Raw genomic sequence first — 17,937 nt, 5'->3', positions numbered from 1 at the left:
TTGAGGGCGACGATTTAGCACATTTTATGCAAATCATGCCAGCACTCCACTTTTTGTTGCCATTTCCGCCACGTCAACTCCTTGAAGCCTGATAATAAATTTAGCAAATGGGGAAAAACTTCCACATATTACCATGAAAGCATTAATTTACCCGGAGCCGAGTTACGGAATAGTTTCCCGGGACGAGACATTGAATTGAATTCGGTTTGTGGAGCAAAGTGTCGATTATAATGGATTGATTGACTGACTGAATTGCCCCAATGAGTGTTGGCATTTGCAAATATTTCAAGCCTTCCATCACACGACTGGAAATTTGCATTTACGATTTCGAATTTGAATTTGGCAGGCCGCAGAGCCTTGGAGCCTTGCCCCAATTACGGATTTTTACTGACATCCGGCTTGCCTCACGAGAAGGTCAACGCAAATTACACGGTCATAGAACAAGGACTTGAGGTTTAGTAATTGAAATTTTTATTAGCTATTATTTATACCATATAGAGCGTATGTGTACTTGTATTGTTTAATTTAATTTGATTCCTTTGCTGGCAATTCCATTTTAACTAAACGTTCGCAAAAAAAGATATCGTTGCGGTTCGTAAAATTATAAACAAAAGTTCCAACTGGCCAATACTTAAGTATTAAAAGCTAACTGAAATTTGTATAACCTACAGTATTGCTGGGGCATAGGTATGGGTAGTATTGGTGTATAATAGCCGGGCATATCAAAGCGCAAGGCAAACAGAAATCGCTTGATAAAACTGTGAGCAAATATTTAAAGTATTTGGATTGGCGGCAGGAGCAGGACTGAATTCGTCTACGGTTGTGGAACAGTTTAAGAATATCGCATAAGGTATTTACGGGTACCCGGTTTCACTTTCCCATCCTTGCATCGTTTTCGGCTACTAAAGTGTAATAGGTTTAGTTGGGCAGCAAGCGGTATCCTTAGCCCCTCGATTCTGTGTGTGTGTGCTCGTTTATATTAGACTAAATGCGGTTGGCCGATGCTAATGGAATTCGCATTCTCTGGCCTGCTGTGCTTGTGTAGGTGTGTAATTGTATAATTGTCCTTATCAATATGCTCAAAATGTTATCGTCATTGTCAGCTGAGTCTGTTCCGGTCCTCAGTTGACCTCAGATGTCCCCGATACTCAATTGAAATCTTGGGAGCTCTTGAGAAGCAGCGGAGGATTGGAACACACCAGATAATGCAGATTATTGTAATGGTTGGCATGTTTAGAATATAGAGGCGAGGCTTAGACACAAGGCTCCACGTAATTGCCCGGAAACAGACCGGTAACTCCATCCATGACGCCCTCCCACCAGCCGTCGTCGTTTTTCTTGAGCACGTACAGCACTGAGCTTTCTTGGAAGCTCAGCTCGTCGTCCTTGTCGGCATAGTAGTCGTATATGGCTACCACTGGAATATTTAAAATATTTAGTAAGGTATAATGTTATTTGCTCGAGCTGACCTACCCTTCTCAATGAAGTTCTTGGGCACCCAGCCGGGTAAATTCTGATCCTCGGGCACTATGGGCGCCAGCTGCGGTCCCGTCGATGTGCGTGGTCGTCCGAAGTCCTGATGCTCATCCTCCGGCGGCGGCGGAGGAGGCAAGGGAGGCGACTGAGAGCCGGGACGAGCGAAGTTCAAGCTGAAGTGATTTCTTTGGAAAAATATTCGATTAATATAGAAGATAACATGTGTATTTCTTGGGGTTATACGCAGTACAATTACGAAAACCTAATATGAATTTAATAAAAAACTACTTTTCATGTTTATCTGAGTATAACCCTCTGGTAAAGAGAGAAACATGCAATTTACCTATTTGGATTCCTGGATTTGCACAGAGAACATGAAAGAGGTTATATATACACAAAGAAGGGGATGCATTTTCCGGGAACTTACCTGTTGATATTGCGACCCAATGTATGCATGCCAATGTGACTCTGCTCGGTCATCTCGTGTTGCGACACCGTTAGTGGCGAAGGAGGTGCTGCTAAGAGTTGAAAACAGGTTTGTTAGGATTGAACTATTGCAAAGTAATCCATTTAACTCACGTGGCATGCTGCTCCGATCGTCATACGTAGTGGGCGGCGGTGGCGGCAGCGATTGCATCATGCCCGCTGAGGGCAGGTTTACATGGGTGGCTATCTGCTGGCTGGGTGGCATCGGAAGTGCACTGTACCCAGCAGCGCGTTCATTGCCCGCCGCTCCGCCGCCTGTGGTGGTGGTAGTCATCGTTGAAGATGCCGTCGACATCCGCTTTGGATGACCAATAGGATAGTTGGGAGCGTAGTGCGATGGCACCTGTGGTGGATTGACCACAGGCGGAGTGCGGTACTCCCGCGAGCTCTTTCCCAGTGTCCCGGTATTGCTCACCGACTTGCCCAGGGTGCCAGTGTTTCCAGCCCGCGACATCTGCGGCGGAGTTGGGGGCTTCGTGGTGGGCGGAGGTCCCACCGACGGCGGCAATAGGGATTGCACGGACCCATGGCTGGAGCCCCGATGTTTCTGTCGCACCTGTGAGTGCTGGGCCGAGTTAATGCCGTGGCCAATCTCGTCCAACATTGAGTAGTCGATGGGCTTGCGCACATACTTGATCGGCTTCTCCGGATTGATGGGCGCCACGATCTTAAACTGGCGCGAGCTCACCTTGTTAGCCGTTAGCACGCCGATCTCTCTGAGCGATTAAAAAGTTGACACAAAATAAATTATACAAATAATGTGAATCGCAAAGGCAATATACGAAGAGAATGTAGAAAGATGATTAAATTTATCAGTCAAATGACCTTATTAAGGCTCGTATATGGGAAGCGCTTATCACCGATGTGTCACAAATGTTCGTTTTGTATTGTATTGTTCTTTGAATATATCAATATTCCTATAATAACACACGGATTTGTATCCCTTACAGCAAATTTAGTGAACATATACTGACTTCTCTTCCACCCTCTTCTATTTTACATCCGATGCAGCTTACAATTGGTGGTTCTTACCTCCTGGCCACCTTCTCCTTGTGGATGTGCACCGTCTGGGCGATGTGGTTCATCTGGGACTCCATCTCGCCGAGCTGCTGGGCCTGGAGCTCGAGAAGCTGCATGTAGCTGTAGGCGAGCGTGTTGATCTGGTAGGCCACGCTGGCCAGCGACTGCGTGGTGTAGTTCTTGGTGGCCTCCAGGGCTACCTTCTTGTTTTCCGCGCGGTAGTAGGTGTCCTCGCAGTAGTCGGCCACCCGCTCCAGGTTCGTGTAGCTGTCCCGCAGACTCTGGCGGCCATCGGGGATCTCGGTGCGTATCAGAGAGGCTAGTTCGTCCATGATGTTTTCACTGGCCATGGGGGTTTCGGTCAACATGGGTGTGGATGCTGCAGGCGAACGGGAAACGAAAACACAATTAAATTCCCCGCTTTTCCGCAATTTTCACGCCCGTAAACATTTGGGGCGTGGGCTGGCCTCTGTCGACGTCGACGCCCAGCTGCTCCAGTTGATCGTTGGAGCGTTTTAATCGGGCGAATCTCGCGTGCACTCACTTTATTGACTATGCGATTGCACAAGAAATGCTTTTCCGGGCTGGTTGCTACGTTTTAAATGCAGTTAAATGCAGTTTTCCATTACATTTTCCGTGAAAAAAGAAAGAACGCTGGTCGGTGCTGCAAAGTACTGGCGCCTGTAGTATTTTTCAACACTGTATCAGTGCAGACACTTTTGGTATTATTTTCGAAATTGTGTTCCATAAAATAAAGTATCAAAATATTGAGAAAAAATTAGATGTGGCACTTGATTAAACATTTTATTTCGTTATTCGAATAAAATTACTTAATCAAATCTTTTCTCTCAATAATTAACTTTATTTACACATTTAAAGAAGCACTCAAGTGATTCCCAATTAGAAATGGTACATATTATTTTTCAGTATTTCGCTACTCGCGCATTGCGGTCATACTGGTTGTGAGTAATATATTTTTTCGGCAATATTAATTTTAGCTGTTGTCCAAATGTCTCACCAAACGGGTATCCGAGGTTCGTTATCTTTGGGAGCCACCAAACCCGCATCCTTACAATACCGTTTGTGTTTTCAGCCAACGAGCAGCTGGCCAAGGTGTTCGGCAAAGCGAAGAATGGCAAATTTCGCGTGATAAAAGTTTCGATCGAGAATGGTGAGTGGATTTGCTCCAGAAACGTATATACACACGATATATACTAGGCATACGATTTGATAACGAGGCTCCCGGCCTTACCCCGCCCCAAATTACAGAGCAGCTCAGTTGCGGCGCCACGGCGGAGACGAAGAAGGACTGGGAGCGCGACTACGACAAGCTGATAGGTCCCCTGCTTGAGAAGGATGTGCCCTGCTATATTCTGTACCGCCTGGACGCCAAGATCCCGCTGGGCTACAGTTGGCTGCTGATCAGCTGGACGCCGGACACGGCCAGCATCCGGCAGAAGATGGTATACGCTTCCACAAAGGCCACGTTGAAAACGGAGTTCGGTTCGGCATACATCACAGAGGAGCTGCATGCCACCACATTAGATGAGTGCACGCTGGAGGGATATCGCCGGCACAAGCAGGATTTTGCAGCCCCAGCTCCATTGACCAGCAGGGAGGAGGAACTGAAGGAGCTGCGAAAGACAGAGGTCCACACCGAGATCAATACAAACACGCGGCATCAAACTCTGGGTGGGATCAATTGCCCCCTGAGCGAGGCGACAGTGGCTGCCGTTCAGGATCTGGTGCGCGGCAAACACGATTACCTTCAGTTCCGCATAGATCTGGAGGAGGAGCAAATCCACGTGTCGCGTGCGGCCAAAGTGGAGCTGGCCGATTTGCCAAAGCAAGTGCCCGAGGATCATGCACGCTACCATCTCTTCCTGTTTCGGCACACGCACGAGGGCGACTATTTCGAATCGTACGTGTTCGTCTACTCCATGCCTGGATATTCCTGCTCCGTGCGCGAACGCATGATGTACTCGAGCTGTAAGGCTCCTTTCCTCGACGAGCTGGCGGCCCTTGGCGTAGAGGTTGTTAAGAAGGTGGGTTGATATGAATGCGAGCGGGTGTGGCTGCATTAGTAATAAATGATTGTAATAAAGATTAGGGCAATAAAAATCAAAAGCAATGTGTATATTGCATTTGATTTCACCAATCGGTTTGATATTTTCAGATTTATTGTTTTCAAATTGCTAAATTCACTATACGTATGATTCAAAATCTCTACAAATATTTGTAATCATTATTAATGCATTTTTTTCAGTTTACCCTTTAAAATTAAACCATTACTTTGTGTACATCATAATTATGAGTAATTTTAAATCATACTAAATTTGAATAATGTTGGCTAACAACGCTTTATATTTCAGCTGGAAATCGACAGCGGCAGCGAGTTGACCGAAGCCTTTCTGCAGGACGAGCTGCACCCAAAAAAGATTCTACACCGACCGGCTTTTGCCAAGCCCAAGGGGCCACCAAACCGGGGCGCCAAGCGCCTCACGCGTCCCACCGCCGAGGACTAAGTCTGAATCCTGATCCCACCAAGTCAATTCTATTTATCCCCCTTCTACGTACTGTTTCCTAGCAGAGCATTTAATTTATTGTATCCAAACGTTCATTTCTTTTGTGTTGTGTCTATCTGTCGTCCTGTGTCTATATGTGTCCGTACGCCAGATGATATCTTTAGAGGCACTAGGCATCAACTGAAACATCGCATAGCAGTAGCCAAAGTGGGCTTCCTTATATGTATTCTTGTCTATGTAACTTTAGATGGACATATTTGCAATTTATTTAAATTAAAAAACTCAACTAAGTTTACACTTGTGCTACTTTAAGCAGACGCGACTCACTTGATCGAGTCCAGCGATACCTGTTCGGCTGTTTTTTCGTCGTGGACCTTGAAAAGTTCTGGGGTTTCATCCTCTGTCAGTTTTTTGAACGCCAGTTGAATGTTCTCGTCGCGATCGAGTCGCCATTTGTACTGCCAGTAGCGAACCTCCTCCATCGAAGTCCCGGATGCCTTCATCAGCAGCAGGGACGTTACACCACCCACGCCGCCCAAGAAACCTCCAATGATTCCACCTGCCGCCATGCCCCGCAGACCAAGATTCATTTTGTAAAGTGAGCCGGTGATGGAACCAGCGGCCAAGTACTCATAAATTGAGGACTTTCCACGGTACACCGAAATGCAGGTGATGATGCCGCTATGAAGGACACATTGGAATTCAGAGGATATACATTTGACTTTGCGTTGCTGAACTTACAGGTAGGATGTGGTAAAAAGTCCCACTCGCCAGCCCCATTTGAAACCGCCTTTGGCGAAGTTGACTGTGAATTGATCTTGCAGCTTTTTCTGTAAATATAATTGGGAATTCGTTTACAACATACTTAAAAAATAGCAAGGGGATACCTACCTTGGCATCAAAGTGCGATTTAAATGCTGTGGCTTCGTTGTTCTCCATGAAATTCATGTAGCCCACGCGCGATTGTGTAACTCCGCCGTAAATTGCTCCAACGAGGAATCCCAGGAAGCCAGCCTGGTAAACAGAGTTAAGTTCGGACGATATGCTGCCAAACTCGCTGTTAAAATGTGAAAGCACATCAGTAGATCTTGGTATATGTGGAATTAATAGTTTTCCTACTCGATTGTAAACATTTGCTTGAGGCGCTCCAGTCCCGTTTCCTCTGGTGGTTTACTGGCCAGGAAGGCCTTGTAAGTTTTGCTTTCCTTGTCGATTATGTCGTCTGAGCTGCCGTCAAATGTTGGCAGGATACCTGCGATCAGAAACCGACGGCCTTTCCACAGAAAATTCATTTTTAAACGCGTTGTTGAATAACCAAATAAAACGAGAACAACAAACTCAGCTGTTTGCCGGTGTGTTAGTGTTGAAAAGTGTTCTTGTTTTTGGTGTTGCCTAACTCACGTTCTTGTTGTGTTCAATTGGAATAGGTTTGTTAATTATAAAATTATATTATTATTATAATTAAGGTGCACAATAATTTCGTTTTTCATACCATTTCTCACACTATTAAATTTAAGTGGTTACCGAAAACAATTATATTGTATTTACAATTTTGTGCTATAATTTTATGCACTGCACCTTATGTTTTCCTATTGCCGTTTACCAACACAGCACAACGCCGCCAAACGCGTTGTCGGCAAACATTTGTTGTGAAATTTTCTGCATTTTTACGATTTAATTCCTTGCAAACCCAATTTATTGATATTTGCATGCACGTGTAAAGTGCTTCTGCACTTTGGGAAACTGAAATCATGATGTACGACAACGAGGAAGGTGAGTGAAATGAATTGCAAAATGTGTGCATGCACGTTGGCATGAGCAAAAATGAACATGGCGGCTGGAGCGCTAGGGCTCCGTATTATTAGCAATGAATTACAATAGTCCTTGCATCTGCAGAGCTGTACGAGGAGGAGAATGCCGAGGAGATCTCCCACGAGCTGTGGCAGGAGGCCTGCTGGATCGTGATAAACGCTTACTTCGACGAGAAGGGTTTGGTGCGGCAGCAACTGGACAGTTTTGATGAGTTCATTCAGATGTCGGTGCAGCGCATTGTGGAGGACTCCCCGGCAATCGAGCTGCAGGCGGAGGCGCAGCACACATCCGGAGAGGTGGAAACCCCGCCCAGATTCTCTCTGAAATTCGAGCAAATCTACCTCTCCAAGCCAACGCATTGGGAAAAGGATGGTTCACCCAGTCCCATGATGCCGAATGAGGCTCGCCTGCGAAATCTTACTTACTCCGCTCCTCTCTACGTGGACATCACGAAAACCAAGAATGTTGAGGGTTTGGATCCCGTGGAAACGCAGCATCAAAAGACTTTCATAGGCAAGATTCCTATCATGTTGAGATCAACGTACTGTTTGCTATCACAGCTTACGGATCGTGATCTTACGGAGCTAAACGAGTGCCCGTTGGATCCCGGCGGCTACTTCATCATTAACGGCTCGGAGAAGGTGCTAATTGCCCAAGAGAAAATGGCCACCAACACAGTGTACGTGTTCAGCATGAAGGATGGCAAATATGCCTTTAAGACTGAGATTCGGTCATGTTTGGAGCACAGTTCCCGACCCACGTCTACTCTGTGGGTGAACATGATGGCAAGAGGATCGCAAAACATCAAAAAGTCTGCCATTGGACAGAGGATTATTGCCATCTTACCGTACATAAAACAGGAGATACCCATTATGATTGTGTTTCGAGCCTTGGGCTTCGTGGCCGATCGCGATATTCTGGAGCACATCATATACGACTTTGACGATCCCGAGATGATGGAAATGGTTAAACCTTCTCTGGACGAGGCATTCGTGGTCCAGGAGCAGAACGTTGCCTTAAACTTTATTGGAGCCAGAGGCGCTCGTCCCGGAGTCACAAAAGACAAGCGTATCAAGTACGCCAAGGAAATCCTGCAGAAGGAAATGCTGCCCCATGTGGGAGTCTCCGACTTCTGTGAGACCAAAAAGGCTTACTTCCTGGGCTACATGGTTCACCGTCTGCTCTTAGCCTCTTTGGGCAGAAGAGAGCTCGATGATCGAGATCACTATGGAAACAAGCGTCTTGATCTGGCTGGGCCCCTCCTGGCCTTCCTCTTCCGTGGGTTGTTTAAAAACCTGATGAAAGAGGTGCGCATGTACACACAGAAGTTCATCGATCGCGGAAAGGACTTCAACCTTGAGCTGGCTATCAAGACGAACATTATTACGGATGGTCTACGATACTCCTTGGCCACTGGCAACTGGGGCGACCAAAAGAAGGCGCATCAGGCCAGAGCCGGTGTCTCCCAGGTGTTGAATCGTTTGACCTTCGCCTCCACACTTTCCCATTTGCGGCGTGTCAATTCGCCTATTGGTAGAGATGGCAAACTGGCCAAACCTCGTCAGTTGCACAATACTTTGTGGGGTATGCTGTGTCCCGCTGAAACTCCTGAGGGAGCAGCTGTCGGTCTGGTGAAGAACCTGGCCCTCATGGCCTACATTTCTGTCGGATCACAACCTTCTCCCATTCTGGAGTTCTTGGAGGAGTGGTCTATGGAAAACCTGGAGGAAATTGCTCCCTCTGCCATCGCTGATGCTACAAAGATCTTTGTGAATGGCTGCTGGGTCGGCATACATCGTGATCCTGAGCAGCTGATGGCAACCCTTCGTAAGCTGCGTCGCCAGATGGACATCATCGTATCGGAAGTGTCTATGATTCGAGACATTCGAGATCGTGAGATCCGAATCTATACAGATGCTGGTCGCATTTGTCGGCCTCTTCTCATCGTGGAAAACGGATCGCTGCTGCTAAAAAAGACTCACGTAGAGATGTTAAAGGAGCGAGACTACAACAACTACAGCTGGCAAGTCCTGGTGGCCTCTGGAGTAGTGGAGTACATTGATACCCTTGAGGAGGAAACGGTCATGATCGCTATGTCACCCTACGATCTAAAACAGGACAAGGATTATGCCTACTGTACCACATACACGCATTGCGAGATTCATCCAGCCATGATCCTGGGCGTGTGCGCGTCCATTATTCCCTTCCCCGATCACAATCAGAGTCCGCGTAACACCTATCAAAGCGCTATGGGTAAGTTCATGGGTATTCATTTGAATTGCATGAAATACTAATAGATTTTTAACTTATTTGTCATCTCTTAGGTAAGCAAGCTATGGGAGTGTATATAACCAACTTCCATGTGCGTATGGACACACTAGCCCACGTACTGTACTATCCAATGAAGCCGCTTGTGACCACACGTTCCATGGAGTACCTGCGTTTCCGAGAACTACCAGCTGGCATCAATTCAATCGTGGCTATTCTATGCTACACTGGTTACAACCAGGAGGATTCTGTTATTCTGAATGCCTCTGCTGTGGAGCGTGGCTTCTTCCGCTCTGTGTTCTACCGGTCTTACAAGGATTCGGAGAATAAACGGGTGGGTGATCAGGAAGAGAACTTCGAGAAGCCTAATCGCGGTACCTGCCAAGGAATGAGGAATGCTCACTACGACAAGCTAGATGATGATGGAATTATCGCCCCTGGAATTCGTGTATCCGGCGATGATGTGGTTATTGGCAAGACCATTACCCTTCCTGAAAACGACGACGAACTGGACAGCAACACGAAGCGCTTTTCCAAACGAGATGCCTCCACTTTCCTGCGAAACTCCGAGACGGGTATTGTGGACCAGGTGATGCTTACGCTTAACAGCGAGGGCTATAAGTTCTGCAAGATTCGAGTCCGCTCAGTGCGTATACCACAGATCGGCGATAAGTTCGCTTCTCGTCACGGGCAAAAGGGAACGTGCGGAATCCAGTACCGCCAAGAGGATATGGCCTTCACCTGCGAGGGCTTGGCACCCGATATCATCATTAACCCTCACGCTATCCCCTCTCGTATGACAATTGGTCACTTGATCGAGTGCCTGCAGGGCAAACTGGGATCCAACAAGGGCGAGATCGGTGATGCTACACCCTTCAACGATGCCGTAAACGTGCAAAAGATCTCCACCTTCCTGCAGGAGTACGGCTACCATCTGCGAGGCAATGAGGTCATGTACAATGGCCACACCGGACGCAAGATTAATGCTCAGGTAAATTGTTTCACTTTCAACTTGCCACAAGTCTAAACTAATGAGTTCCTTAAACTATAGGTGTTCCTGGGACCCACCTACTACCAGCGTCTTAAGCACATGGTGGACGACAAGATCCACTCTCGTGCTCGTGGTCCCGTCCAGATCCTGGTGCGCCAGCCTATGGAGGGTCGTGCTCGTGATGGTGGCTTGCGTTTCGGAGAGATGGAGCGTGATTGCCAAATCTCCCACGGCGCCGCTCAGTTCCTGCGAGAACGTCTATTCGAGGTTTCCGATCCGTACCGCGTGCACATCTGCAACTTCTGCGGGTTGATTGCCATTGCCAACCTCCGCAATAATACATTTGAGTGCAAGGGCTGCAAAAACAAGACGCAGATCTCCCAGGTGCGACTCCCGTATGCGGCCAAGCTTCTCTTCCAGGAGCTGATGTCCATGAACATTGCGCCGCGCCTGATGGTCAACTAATCAGACGGTCAACTAATCCGCGTCCAGACCACATAATAGCCCTAAGCTAAGTGTTAGCAGTTAATTATTAAATTACCATAATTGTGACAACTCAAGCAGGTGCTTTGTCTGGCATTTTCTATTATTCCCGGAATTGGAGCGAGTACCTGCTGCGAATTTTTAGAGACGAACGTGCCACAAGCGCTTTTGGGCGAAAGTCTGCACGGGTTCGAGAGCTGTTAGTGGAATGTGATTTATTTGCTTATTTGTAATAAGTTTCTTTGCTCACTAACTTTTTGGAGAGGGCGCTTGGATCCAACAGGTTTGTGTGAATGGCTTGACCTTAGTAACCCTATTATCGGATTTAGTATCACTTATAAGTTTAGCTAAGCATTAACATTGATTAGCTCGTTGATAGCACTATAATTAGTAACTGCGACTCGTATTGATTATCTTGATGTAATTTGTGTGTGTTGGGTATTAACTTAGTCGGCCATGCTCGTACGTTTTAGGACATCAAATAATCTGCATTCTGGGTACTGAATCCTTATTTGCTCCAATTTTTCTTTGATAATCCCCAACAAAGTCCATTAGCCCGGAAAGTACATCCGCCCTAAGCGTATCCTAAATTCGGCTTTTTATGTAGAAAGCCTTTCCATTTCCATTTATTTTTTTGTTGTGCTTTTGTTGCCTTCTTTGATTTTGACGTAATGCTTTGGCCCGCGGTCTGTGACGCCCAGTGACAAAAGGGATTAGTTCTTTGTTGTCGGATGTGGATTGTGAGCAGTTGGAGAAGGTGGAGATGGAGCCACAGCCGCCAATCGACTGACAGTTATTAATTGCCACTTGACGTGGCTCCGACGGAACGAGCGGAGCAGCATCGGCCCAACCGAACCCGTGTCGCTGCCAATGTTGATACCAATGTTGGGGCTGATGGCCAAGACCATGCTGACACCCATCAGTCAGCCCGCCTGAGCCCGGCTTATGAGTAATTGAAATTGCGTGTAAATCCGCGAACGCGAAGTGGCGCCGCGATAAGAGAGTTCAGAGCAACAAAAAATCGCAGTGAAACACTCCACTTGGGCACTCCTGAGGTATTTATTTATAGCATCTTAAAAATAACTTATATTACTCCTTTTTATCGCCAGCACCTGCTCATGCTCATTTATCTGCTCATTTATCACCGTTGCTGAAAACACTGATGGCGTAGAACTCGGGCACCCGGTAAACCTTCAGTCGCTCGTGGCTGAATCGTCCGTTGGTGAGCGCCTTCACATAGAATATGTCCTTCAGACCCAGATTCTTTCGCTGCGAGGGCTTTGCTTCCTCCATGATGAGACGTTGCTGCTTGGGCCGATAGCCAAGGGATTTGTCCTGCAGCAGCTTCACGAAGATGATGTCCTGGTCGTCATTTCGTCCTGCTAAGGTTCGCGCCTGGTAGAGATTCTCAAGTGGCTTCGGATAAATCAGCACTGGTTGTATGGGCAACACCTCGCTGGGCGACGTGGGATAGGCCTCCAGTTCATCTGGCTCTGGGTCACTGAAGTGGAGGGCAGGTGCTGCCCAGGACTTGCAAGGAAGGTAAGCTGCCAGCAGTAGGAAGCCGATCGTGTGGCTTATCTGAAATGCAGTAAGTTAGCTTACTTTATTATATTATTTGGAAAATATAATTTCTTGTAAAATACTTTTAAATTAAAACGCTTCCGTATAAAATACATGACAACCAGGCTTAAACCAGTTTTGTAGTGGCCTTTTTAAAATAATTAAACACGGTCTAAACACGTTCCTGGCAATTAGTTAAAATTTATGGGGCCTTGCGGTGCTTTTCCTACAAGGGATTTATGGCTTTACTTCGGACCATTTTAAGGAAAACTCAATCAATAAATAACATAAATCATGGCTAGACCAGCTGCAACGTAAAGCAATTCAAAAATGAAGTAGCATATATATTTCTAATATTTTAAATATACATGCTGTAAAAAGCTGTTTAATAAAATTATAAAATATATAACACAAGACCTGCAATATACATTGAATCAACATAATAGTAATTTCATCTAATAAGGCTAATTTATCACGTTGATTTTGATTTAATAAGAAAGACCAATCAAAGATTAGATAAATGAGAAATTCATAATAATAATCTGATAATCTTGAGCACCAACATATGTATTTTATCACATCCACTTTTCGTTTCGAGTGTAAATGATTTATAGCATTGACAGATTTGTTCTATCACGGCTATTTGCATATCTAATCGATCTACAAAACGCGGCAAATTAATTGAGCATTGTGCCCAACCAGAATTGGTTCCAGTCAAAACACCATTTGATATTTGGCCAAAAGCGGCCACAGTGACTTTATACTTTTGAGTTGGTTCTTGTGTTTGAGTTACCGTTTTCATTGCGTTCGCTAAAATCCCAGCTCAAGTTCGCTCCACGAAAATCGAAAAAATATATATGATATATATATTTATTTTTGCACCTAAGCCTCTTTGGTATTGCCCTTTTTGGCCAACAGCAGAGCCAACGGAGTATCACAGACGTTTAAGCGGCGATCGAGCGCGGCGCGCGAATGTCAGAAGCAGACTGGCGTGCGACAAGGCCAAGTTAACTTCATTTACCGCCCGACGAAGCCGCCGGCAGAAGCTGAAGCGCAGTAAAAAATGTGTTAACACAAAAAGAAGGCCCGAGCTGGATGAGGAAAAAGCAGCAGAAACGGCGCAGCTCCCAGCTGTCAACGAATTGCAAACGGTGGGCCCATAAAAACAGATGTCTGGCTTAACACTCATTAACTGCAGCAGAAAGATCTCCTAAATTAAGATACACACATTTTTTCATTTGAATACGAACTGAAGGAAGAAAATGTTTAAATCATATTAATATATAATCTCCTATATTTTTCTAAAAAGGAAAGGTACTTCTAGAGAGGTATTAGTCTAAAATCCATAATCTATCTACATGCTCACCATGCCATTTAAATTTCCGCCCATAGATCGTCAATGGGTTAACGGATGCGGAAGGTCGGGGGGCGGATCATTCAATATTTGTGCTACTAATTGATCACTAGGTCGGAGTGTCGATAGGGTCAATGTTATGAGCCAGCGGCGTTTGATGAGCTCAAGACTAATTTCCAGCTGCTTACATTTGCGTTTATCTGGTGGTAATTCTATGCTCGCCGCCAGTAGTGATGTCAAATTTATTATTATAGCCGCCGCTGAATGGGAAGCCAGGTAAATGGAAAAAATCACCTAAATGGCAGGAATAAATTTAGACACGTAGAAATGCTTAATTAGCGAATAAATATTTGCGCTGCCTTGAGCTTAGCAAAGAGTTTTGCACACTTGCGGGATGTTTACGTTTTGTCTATTTGCAGTTGAGGCTAACAATAATAACAGAAATTTCTAGTTAAATACATGTTTGTCGAGGGTTCTTCATCTGTGATTGCTGGCATATCAATTATACGCACCGTGGATCCGCGGTTGAAAATCAATTACAGCCCGGTGCAGAAATAGAGTTAAATAAATAAGCAGACGTAATTGAGTCGAGGGCTAGCAGCACAAGGCCAAAAACGAAATTTAATCGCTTTAAATGTGAAATTATGGCCGAAAAGGTAACGGAAAGAAAACAAATAAACGCCAAGTGAAGCGCAAATAATCACATGCCTTATAACTTATACATTGTTTGGTACATCGAAACAGTTGTCGTCCGATTTCGCCGGAACTCCAATTGAGAAACGTGACTGATTAATTGCATCGCATCTCTAGCCCCCTTTTCCGCACTTTGCATATTCGATTTTGGGGCTTTCGTTTCGGACTTGTTTTCGCTTTCGGCTCGATTCTTGTTGGCCAAGAAGCGTCTGCCTTTAATGAGCTCATTCGCATGCTCACCTGGAGTCGTGTGAAAGGTGGAATATATACTGATGTACTTATGCTGGGCAGTTGGGCAGCTCAATCTATTGGGTGTTTGTTTTTGTTTTCATAGCGCTACTGTTTGCGCAAACCTGCGCATAAAAAAAGGGAAAGCTTTTCGATTTCAGAGGTGTCGGCATCGAAGTTTTTTGTGGCGCCAGCATTAGCCACAAATTGTGGTTTATGGGTCTGGCCAAAACCGATGGGCTGCTTCCTAGTTAGTATTTACAAAGGTTAATCTGTAACTACAAACAATGAAAGCAATTTAATTGGGCACACTGCATGCAAATGGGAATAAAGCCAACGAATAGACCATTGTAAATGTTCGCACAGCTCTCAGTTTTATTTAAAAATTGGCAAAAAGTTGATTGAATAAAATCCATACAATGTAGATGATTCCAACCAGTTTTTGCTAATATTTTAATACGATTTCGTTCTATGATTGCTGATTGTTACTTGTTCATGCGTCTTTTTATTATTCCTATTTAATTGTGTATTTTTGCAACATATTATATAATTCAAAGCTGCGAATGGGGAAGCAGTAAAGTTTATGGAATTATTCAATATTTTCGCTATATTTCCCATCTCCCCTCATTTGCTATTTTGTCGCCAATCTATTATGCAAGTTATTGTTGTTCGTGTTCGATTATATCACAATGTTGATAAAATAAAATGTAGCAAAGAAGTCACAAAAAATAAGAGCAAGTGAATGGTTTTAGTACATAAATCCAATTTATTGCCGCATTTCAACTAATTATTTAAAACAATTTAAAGCGCTTTGTGATCTAACTGTGATTTTTCACCCATAATATCTGTACAATTTTCTTCTGCAGCTTGTCCTCATTAAATCTCAATAAACTGCATCCTGAATATTAATCGCCCCACGTTATTTACTGCCAACCATTGAACCCATTGTACGTTAAATATTCCGCAGAAAATAAATAATCCATATGCTTTTTTTCATACAGCGTCTGCTTTTATCGTTGTGAATTATTTTGATTTGCGTTAAAGCGCTCCATGGTAATCCCAGTGGCCAGATTTAAGCGGATATTCACATTCAACACCTTTTGCCATTGGATTGTTCACTTTTTCGCACAATTTCCCCTCCCATTCGGGCCTCATTAGCATTGTTAATTGATAAGAGCTGAAGGGTTTTGGTTTGGCGGGACGAAACACAGTTTATAACGAAATAATCATAATTCGGTGGGGAATCAAGGATGCCTGCGAGTGTGTTGCTATCATTATTCATGTAAATGTGCCAGTTCCGTCTTTGGCTTTGTGCAAATACCAAGTGCCAAAAGGTGCTTTACTATGAAATACGATGACAAGACAAACGGCGTTTGCAGCGCGTTTTTAATTACCATAATTACATAACTGCACCCACACTCCAGCACCTCACACGCACGCACCTACGCACACAGCCAAAAGGACCCGCGCCCCAAAGTATGCCGCACACTCACCTAGGACATTAAGGAGTAACGAACGGAGCGGGAATCCAGTGGTGACTAGGAATAACCAACCGTTTTTGGAGCTGGTTCTTGAATAGTGCATGCTACGTATAAAATAATCCAACAAACACTATTAAAATAGCGAAATAAGGACAGAATACACCCATATACGCAAAATAATCCTTGAAAATGAACTGAGTTTAGGAAGAGCAAGAAACTATATAACTATATTTTAAAATATATCACGCTTATAGGAATGCTATTATATCTAGACCAAGGTTTTTTGTACCATTTTTTCCTTGCTTTAATATATTATTAAATCAATGAATTGTAATATTAAATATTATTAAAATTTTTCAGTTGTTAAGATGCCTCTAAAATCTAATCTTTGTAAACTACATTTAAGACACTAGTTTTATATCTTTTCATTTTGTTTGTCTAAACAAGTAGCTAAAGTTTCCTATCCAAGCAGACAGCTCTGAATCGGGCAGAACTGCCGGATGGTATGAGGCCTGTCCCTTTATTGTTGTTATCGCATAAACTTAAATAGTTTTTGCCAGCCACTTTGCGGCTTTTAAGTTATTTTGCGTGCGCCACTTGAGCGGAGCACTTTTATTCGAACAAGGGTTGCAAGAGGTCCTCGTGGGTCGCATTCGGTGTGTGCCGGGGCCAAGGACCTTGAACGTGGGTGGGGTACGTGGGGTGTAGGGGTGTGGGGAGAGTGAGGGGCGGACTTAGTGTCAGTGCTTGAATGTTTAACTGGCTCCGTTAATTAAATTGCCAGTCTCTGGTATTTTCGCTCCCCCTGTGCCTGTGGATACTTTTCCACCTGTTCCCGGCCGCAAATTAAGTTAAAGTTTTTATTCGCATTTACAGAGTTTCCCCTGTGCCCCCTGCACCTATGCCCCCACTTCCGCCGCTGTGTCCTGTCTGTTGCATAATTTGCACCCCAAGCTTCTTTTGGTCGGGACTTCCCTTTGGCGGTCGCGTGGCGGCGACCAAAAAAAACTTGGCTAAATGGCTTGCCATTAATTTTTCGTGGCATGCCGGTTATTAACCTACCTGCCTGTTACCTGTTACCTGGTATATACTTTTCCCTTTTCACCCATGTTGCATTCATATTTTTGCGGCGAGGGCGTGGCAGCCTCGTTGGGGCGTGGCTGACACAGTTTGCGAATCAAAGCTAAAAATCACAGCTGGATTTGGGCGTGCTGGCACTAATTGAAAAATTGCGAAACCATCAAGTGTTCGTAGAATGCGGGAAATTCGGCGGAGAAACCACATGAATTCGAAATAGCAGAAATAGTAGTTGCAAGTGCGATTATCTGATATTAGGCATCTGATATTACCAAGTATTAAGCAGAAACCTTGCTTGACTTTGCTGTTTTATCCCGTTTTTCAGCCCCATTAATGGTAATTCCTTAAACTAAAGTTTGGTTTTCTGTTTCAATGTACATGCATCCATTATCATAACATTTTAAAAACTACTAGGTAGAAACCTTAGTGCTCAAACAACAAGCGGAAACAAGTGCTCAAACGAATACTGCTGCTGTGCAA

General features: G+C 44.7%; 5 protein-coding genes across 10 annotated transcripts; 2 read left to right on the top strand and 3 right to left on the bottom strand.

Moving 5' to 3' along the window:
* Nucleotides 1-454: 454 nt before the first annotated feature.
* Nucleotides 455-3,705, bottom strand: LOC6552697 (abl interactor 2). Of its 6 annotated transcripts, none has more exons than XM_015154725.2 (7): nucleotides 3,527-3,705; nucleotides 2,995-3,361; nucleotides 2,056-2,678; nucleotides 1,904-1,994; nucleotides 1,820-1,831; nucleotides 1,474-1,661; nucleotides 455-1,417 (listed from the first exon to the last, which is right to left on the bottom strand). In XM_015154725.2, exons 2-7 carry the CDS (start codon nucleotides 3,348-3,350, stop codon nucleotides 1,254-1,256), a joined length of 1,434 nt encoding a protein of 477 aa, XP_015010211.1. In that variant the 5' UTR covers nucleotides 3,351-3,361; nucleotides 3,527-3,705; the 3' UTR covers nucleotides 455-1,253. The 6 variants fall into 6 exon arrangements, with proteins under 6 accessions (XP_015010211.1, XP_015010209.1, XP_001979885.1 ...); XM_015154723.2 differs by having other exon boundaries at nucleotides 1,904-1,991; XM_001979849.3 differs by lacking the exon at nucleotides 1,820-1,831.
* Nucleotides 3,706-3,911: 206 nt separating this feature from the next.
* Nucleotides 3,912-5,798, top strand: LOC6552606 (twinfilin). Its single transcript, XM_001979850.3, has 4 exons — nucleotides 3,912-4,016; nucleotides 4,076-4,153; nucleotides 4,252-5,027; nucleotides 5,355-5,798. Exons 1-4 carry the CDS (start codon nucleotides 3,992-3,994, stop codon nucleotides 5,505-5,507), a joined length of 1,032 nt encoding a protein of 343 aa, XP_001979886.1. The 5' UTR covers nucleotides 3,912-3,991; the 3' UTR covers nucleotides 5,508-5,798.
* Nucleotides 5,483-6,879, bottom strand: LOC6552607 (RPII140-upstream gene protein). The gene is made up of 4 exons (XM_001979851.3): nucleotides 6,627-6,879; nucleotides 6,399-6,564; nucleotides 6,249-6,337; nucleotides 5,483-6,188 (listed from the first exon to the last, which is right to left on the bottom strand). Exons 1-4 carry the CDS (start codon nucleotides 6,797-6,799, stop codon nucleotides 5,831-5,833), a joined length of 786 nt encoding a protein of 261 aa, XP_001979887.1. The 5' UTR covers nucleotides 6,800-6,879; the 3' UTR covers nucleotides 5,483-5,830.
* Nucleotides 6,880-7,084: 205 nt separating this feature from the next.
* Nucleotides 7,085-11,138, top strand: LOC6552608 (DNA-directed RNA polymerase II subunit RPB2). The gene is made up of 4 exons (XM_001979852.3): nucleotides 7,085-7,280; nucleotides 7,404-9,572; nucleotides 9,644-10,578; nucleotides 10,639-11,138. Exons 1-4 carry the CDS (start codon nucleotides 7,259-7,261, stop codon nucleotides 11,041-11,043), a joined length of 3,531 nt encoding a protein of 1,176 aa, XP_001979888.1. The 5' UTR covers nucleotides 7,085-7,258; the 3' UTR covers nucleotides 11,044-11,138.
* A 968-nt stretch (nucleotides 11,139-12,106) lies between these two features.
* LOC6552609 lies at nucleotides 12,107-13,647 on the bottom strand. The gene is made up of 2 exons (XM_001979853.3): nucleotides 13,418-13,647; nucleotides 12,107-12,642 (listed from the first exon to the last, which is right to left on the bottom strand). The coding sequence occupies exons 1-2, from the start codon at nucleotides 13,424-13,426 to the stop codon at nucleotides 12,196-12,198; spliced, it is 456 nt and encodes a 151-aa protein (XP_001979889.1). The 5' UTR covers nucleotides 13,427-13,647; the 3' UTR covers nucleotides 12,107-12,195.
* Nucleotides 13,648-17,937: the final 4,290 nt, after the last annotated feature.

The sequence above is a fragment of the Drosophila erecta genome, unplaced genomic scaffold (assembly GCF_003286155.1).
Source record: "Drosophila erecta strain 14021-0224.00,06,07 unplaced genomic scaffold, DereRS2 tig00000000-arrow-pilon, whole genome shotgun sequence".
Classification (NCBI taxonomy): domain Eukaryota; kingdom Metazoa; phylum Arthropoda; class Insecta; order Diptera; family Drosophilidae; genus Drosophila; species Drosophila erecta.
This window is presented reverse-complemented; position numbering and strand designations above follow the sequence as displayed.

Coding starts and splice junctions, on each gene's coding strand:
- LOC6552697 (XM_015154725.2), bottom strand. CDS start 3,350: ATGTTGACCGAAACCCCCATGGCCAGTGAAAACATCATGGACGAACTA. Junction 2,679..2,994: donor AAGGAGAAGGTGGCCAGGAG/GTAAGAACCACC, acceptor TTAATCGCTCAG/AGAGATCGGCGTGCTAACGG. Junction 1,418..1,473: donor CAAGAACTTCATTGAGAAGG/GTAGGTCAGCTC, acceptor TAAATATTCCAG/TGGTAGCCATATACGACTAC.
- LOC6552606 (XM_001979850.3), top strand. CDS start 3,992: ATGTCTCACCAAACGGGTATCCGAG. Junction 4,154..4,251: donor AAAAGTTTCGATCGAGAATG/GTGAGTGGATTT, acceptor CCCAAATTACAG/AGCAGCTCAGTTGCGGCGCC. Junction 5,028..5,354: donor GCGTAGAGGTTGTTAAGAAG/GTGGGTTGATAT, acceptor TTTATATTTCAG/CTGGAAATCGACAGCGGCAG.
- LOC6552607 (XM_001979851.3), bottom strand. CDS start 6,799: ATGAATTTTCTGTGGAAAGGCCGTCGGTTTCTGATCGCAGGTATCCTG. Junction 6,565..6,626: donor AAGCAAATGTTTACAATCGA/GTAGGAAAACTA, acceptor ACATTTTAACAG/CGAGTTTGGCAGCATATCGT. Junction 6,189..6,248: donor CTTTTTACCACATCCTACCT/GTAAGTTCAGCA, acceptor TGTCCTTCATAG/CGGCATCATCACCTGCATTT.
- LOC6552608 (XM_001979852.3), top strand. CDS start 7,259: ATGATGTACGACAACGAGGAAG. Junction 9,573..9,643: donor CACCTATCAAAGCGCTATGG/GTAAGTTCATGG, acceptor GTCATCTCTTAG/GTAAGCAAGCTATGGGAGTG. Junction 10,579..10,638: donor GACGCAAGATTAATGCTCAG/GTAAATTGTTTC, acceptor CTTAAACTATAG/GTGTTCCTGGGACCCACCTA.